Genomic DNA, 5,222 nt, shown 5'->3' on the forward strand with positions numbered 1-5,222 from the left:
ACATAGGGTCACTATGAGTCACAAGCTACTTGACGGCACATAACAGCAATAACAACAACATCAATAACCTACGTTATACAGATGACACACCCTGCTTTTTGAAATTTAGGAGGACCGGAAGCACTTGCTGCAGAAGGTCAAGGACTGTATGTTCAATGGATTGAAGCCCAACATCAAGAAGACAAAGATTCTCACCCCTAAGATTCACTGGGGAAATTAACATCACCATGATGGATGGAGAAGAGATTGAGATTGTTAACAATTTCAGCTTGCTCAGGTCCACAATCAACACTCTCGGCACCAGCAGTCATGAAATCAAAAGACGAATTGCACTGGGAAAATCTGCTGTCAGAGAGCTCTCCAGAGTACTGAGAAGTCTGGAGGATGTACTATATGCACTTAAAAAAAAAAAAAGCAAATTGACTTTTAGGTGGATGCAGTACCCTGAATATATCCATACGGTCAAATTGGCTAATTGCATAGTTTAGATCTTCTGCATCATTGCTAAGTTTCTTTCAATTGGACCTATCCTTTGGTGAGAGCAGTGTGTTAAAGTCTCCTACCACTATTGTGGGCTCTCTCTTTCTTCTAGTCTGTTAACTTTTGTTTTCTATATTTTGCATGGCTGTCACTTGGTGCGTAGATGTTCATAATTAAGTATCTTTTAAAAATTTTTTATTTGAGTGAAAGTTTATAAATCATATCCTGGATTTTTCCAATCAATAATTCATGTTCATTTTGTTCCATGACGTCAGTTATCATGTGCACAATATCTGGTCTTCCATCCATCTCATACTGTCTTTCCCTTCACTCTCCTAGTCCTGATAAGTGTTTATAGCGTATTCATGAATTTTCTACTCACTGCCCTCTCCCATCCCTGATAATCATATTAGACTGTTTCTCTCTGTGTATCAGCCTTTCTTTAGCATTTTATGACAGTGACCTTATAGTCTTTCTTTAAAAATTGCCTTTTTATTCAATCATTCATATACATTTTGTTTCATAACATTCTGAAGCACTTGCTGCAGAAGGTCAAGGACTGCAGCCTTCAATATGGATTAAAGCTCAACATCAAGAAAACAAAGATTCTACCACTGGGCTAATTGGCAGCATCATGATGGATGATGAAGAGATTAAGATTGTAAACAGCTTCAATTTGCTTGGATCCACAGTCAACACTATTGGCACCAGTATCCAGGAAATTAAAAGATGAATTGCATTGGGAAAGACCTCTCCAGAGTACTGAAGAACAATGATGTCAGTCTGGAGACGAAGGTGTGCCTTATACAGGCCACGGTCTTGGAAATCAAATACTATGCATCAGAGAGCTGGACAATGACTAGGGATTACAGAAGGAGAATTGATGCCTTTGAGCTGTGGTGTTGGAGAAGAGGATTGAATACACCATGGACTGCTAGGAGAACAAACAGGTTCACCCTGGAGAGGGTTAAACCAGACTGCTCCTTGGAGGAAAGGATTCTGAAACTTCGTCTGACATACTTTGGGCATGTGGGGAAGGACAAGTCCTTGGAGAGGGTTGTCATTCTTGGGAGGGTCGAGGGATAGTGCAGGAAAGGAAGACCCTCGATGAGATGGATTGATTCAGTAACTGGGGTAATGGGGGTAGGTGTGTCAGAGACAATAAGATTGACAAGGGATAGAGTAGGGTTTAGGACTGTTGTACATAGGGTTGCTATGAGTCCCAGGTGAATTGACAGCACATAACAACAACAACAACAACATTACTTACAACCAGTAAGTGTCATTTATTACAAGTCATCAAATTCTTTTTTTCTCTACCACTTAGTTTATTTACAAAATTCTAATACAAATTTGAATAAATTCTTTCCGTTTCCCCCATCTATCAAATTGTACAATCCAATGATTAATTTCCCCTTCTCCCTATACAACTCATCAAATTCTTGTATCATATTCCAGCTTGAATGTCTACCAGTTCCTGTTGATGTACTCTTTAGCTGTTTTTTTTATTATCTTTAACAATATTTTGTCTTTTATAGTAATGATGTTGCTCAATGATTTCCACATTTTGTTGGATCTCCTCTTTTTGGAATGAGAATAAATATAGATCTCTTCCAATCAGTTAGTTGGATAGCTGTCTTCCAAATTTGTTAGTACAGACTGGTGAGCACGCCCAGGGCCACAGATGTTTTTGAAACATGTTGTTGGCATCCTATCGATTCCCGGGGCCTTGTTTTATGCCAATACCTTCAGTGCAGCTTGAACGTCTTCATATGTATTCGTTCTGGACCACATGCCAATTTCTGAAGGGGATCGCTGTTGATCAGTTCTTTCTGGTGCAATGACTATGTTCCTTTTGCCTTCATTTGTGCTTTGTGCATCCTTAAAGATGTTGCCCATAGAATCCATCAGTATTGCAACTTGAGACTTGAATTTGTTCTTCAGTTCTTTCACCTTGAGAATTGCCAAGGGTATTTCCTTTTAGAGAAGAGATTTCTCCCGATATGCAAGATCATGATGGATGGAGTTGTCAATAACTTCATCTTACTTGGATCCACAATTAACATCCTTGATACTAGAAGTCAGGAAATATGGAGACCTGTTGCACTCTGAAAATTTGCAGTTGGGGACTGCTCAAAATAATTGAGGAGCAATGATATCAATTTGAGGACGAAGATGCATCTGATTCAGGCCATGATCTTTCTGATTACTTGCTATGCATCTGAGAGCTTCTCAATGAATAAGGATGACAGAAGAAGAGTTGATGCCTTTAAGCTGTGGTGTTGGAGAAGAGCACTGAACATCCCATGGATGGCTAAAAGAACAAACAAATCTGTCTTGGAGAGGGTGCAGCCAGAGTGCTCTTTGGAGGCAAAGATGATGAGACTTCACCTCACATATTTTGAGCCTGTTGCTAGGAGGGGCTATTCCTTGGATAGGAACATGACGCTTGGAAAGGTAAAGGGTTGGTGAAGGAGAGGAAGAGTCTTACCAGGTGGGCTGCCACAGTGACTGCCACAATGGGCTCTTATGTGTTAGGATGTGTGAGGATGGCACACGATAGAAGAGGGTTCAGGTCCATCATTTACAGGGTAGCTAGGCGTCGTTTTCGACTCAACAGCACAGAACAACAACAACATTCTTCCTTTTTTGTTTTCTAATTATAGCTCCTTGCATATTTCTTACACTACTTTGTCTTCTCAGTCTGCCCTCTGAAATCTCCTGTCCAAGCCTTGACTTCAGCATTTCTTCCATTTGTTTTGGCTCCTCTCAACCAATAACGTTCTATGACAGGTTTGGAAGCAGGAGTGGCACCCACCTCCTAAGCAACAGGCCTCAGGAAACTCTATGAACTTTGATAAATGGCGATGGTTGTAGGGGGGCTTCAGGCCTTTTGTTCATAGGATCGCTATGAGTCGTGCTCAACTTGAAGACAATCAATGACAATGTTCTCGTGTAAATTTCAGAGTCTGTTCTGACATCCAGATTGATCTTTTCTTTCTTTCATGTTTAGTAACAACCCTTTGAGTAGTTGTCTTGGATAAGAGTACTGACTACTCCATGAGCTGCCAGAAGGACAAACAGATATGTCTTGGGGAAAGTGCACCAAAAATGCTCCATGGAGGCGAGGATGGCAAAGCTTCATCTCACATATTTTGAGCATGTTGTTAGGAGAGGCTATTCCTTGAAGAAAGACCTCATGCTCGGAAAGGTGAAGGGCCAGGAAAATGGGGAAGACGCTCGAGAAGATGAACTGACACAGTGACTGCTGCAATGGGCTCTTATGTGTGAGAGACAAACCCTCATTCTGATTTTTATGCGCAGCAAGTGATGAACTCATGAGGTAAGACCCTCAAGGAGTTAGAGTAACAAGTGGCTGTGAGAAAACAGTGCCAGGGACAGGGACTTTCAAGGAGTTTAGTAACACAGTGGCTGCAAACGCAACGATCATTCACAGACGTTCGCAAAGGTGGTGGCTTAAACATAGATGATTTGCAGTCATTCACAAGGGTGGTGTAAGGCTTCGAACGTAGACATTTCACAGCCGTTCACAATGATGACGTGAGGCTTAAACATAGATGATTCACAGCCGTTCACAAGGATGGCGTGAGGTGTCAAGTACAGATGTTTCACCATCATTCACAAGGGCACTGTAAGGCTGGGCAGAGTCACTACAGGGGAACAACTCAGTGGCCCTGACAGCAGCTGCAAGGACACCGAGTCAGCGTTACTCCTTGAGTGCTGAGAAGTGTGTCTGTGCAGTGTTCAGTGGCTGATGTTTTAGTTCCAGGCATGGAGCTTTCTTCTGAGTCATTAACCTCAGAGTGAACAGCTGACCACTGGACCAGAGACTCTGGTGGTAACCCAGGAGAAAGGTACCACGCTTGTGGAAAAAGAAGGTCATATCCAGAACCTCCCTTGGTATTAGGCAATCCTCCATAACCATGATGAGCATAAATAACAAGGAAAAAAAATAATCCATTTTAAATTTGACTTGTATTTTCTTTCTTTACATTATTTTATTCCTTCTTCTTTTCATTTTTAAAATAGACTAACAGAAGAACACAAAGGGATTTATGAAGTAAATTTCTTGAGAGGAGAAACCCCTACCTGGGAGGGAGTTGGGAGAGGATTCTGTGTCTGCACATTGTGTGGGACAACGTCTTAGGGAATGTTCTATAAAACTGATGAGCTACTCATACACTGTGACCACCAGTCAGCCCCTCCTCTATGCAGGGGTCTGCTGTGTCTGAGTCAGCCTCAGTAGGGGTGTATGGGCCTGAACACCCAGGATGGCTTCCAGGGGGTATTGCTTTCTGTTTCTGAGGCCATGTACATTTCTTGTGAATTGCTGCCAGTGGGTCCCATATACATATCTTACATATTTCTTTTTTCTTTCTTTCCCCCCTCATTTTCTTTTGGTCTTGTTTTATAGTTTTTGTTCCTGTTTTTGTTTTTCTCACTAGCATTCATTCTGTGGCCTTGAGGAGCCTGGGGAGCAGAGCATCTGGGTGGGTACCGGGCTTTGGTGGGATGGAGGGCGTTCCTGGGATGATGCTGTGGGGAAGGGACTTTGAATAAGTGGAGAACATATTTAATCCTGGTTGCCTGGCTGTCCTGGGTGTCAAGTCACCCTGAAAGTGAGCTTCTGGAGTTTTCTGAAGGTTCTGTCCCATGGCCTTGGCTGGGTCCTTCTCATGGTAAATCCTTTCAAGGGCCCAGATGTGAGGGGCTTCTAGTGT

At 42.3% G+C, this 5,222-nt stretch overlaps 1 protein-coding gene across 3 annotated transcripts in view; it reads left to right on the forward strand.

The window, feature by feature from the left end:
- JAKMIP1 (janus kinase and microtubule interacting protein 1) overlaps window positions 1-4,966 on the forward strand; it is a 95,418-nt gene extending 90,452 nt beyond the window's left edge. For all 3 annotated transcript variants that reach the window (XM_006893631.1, XM_006893629.1, XM_006893630.1), the window contains one exon: window positions 4,916-4,966. In XM_006893631.1, the coding sequence (XP_006893693.1) occupies window positions 4,916-4,966 (51 nt within the window). The remainder of the gene's footprint in view (window positions 1-4,915) is intronic.
- The last annotated feature ends 256 nt before the right edge of the window (window positions 4,967-5,222 follow it).

This window comes from Elephantulus edwardii, unplaced genomic scaffold (genome assembly GCF_000299155.1).
Source record: "Elephantulus edwardii isolate Elephantulus edwardi_28Jun2011 unplaced genomic scaffold, EleEdw1.0 scaffold00129, whole genome shotgun sequence".
Lineage (NCBI taxonomy): Eukaryota > Metazoa > Chordata > Mammalia > Macroscelidea > Macroscelididae > Elephantulus > Elephantulus edwardii.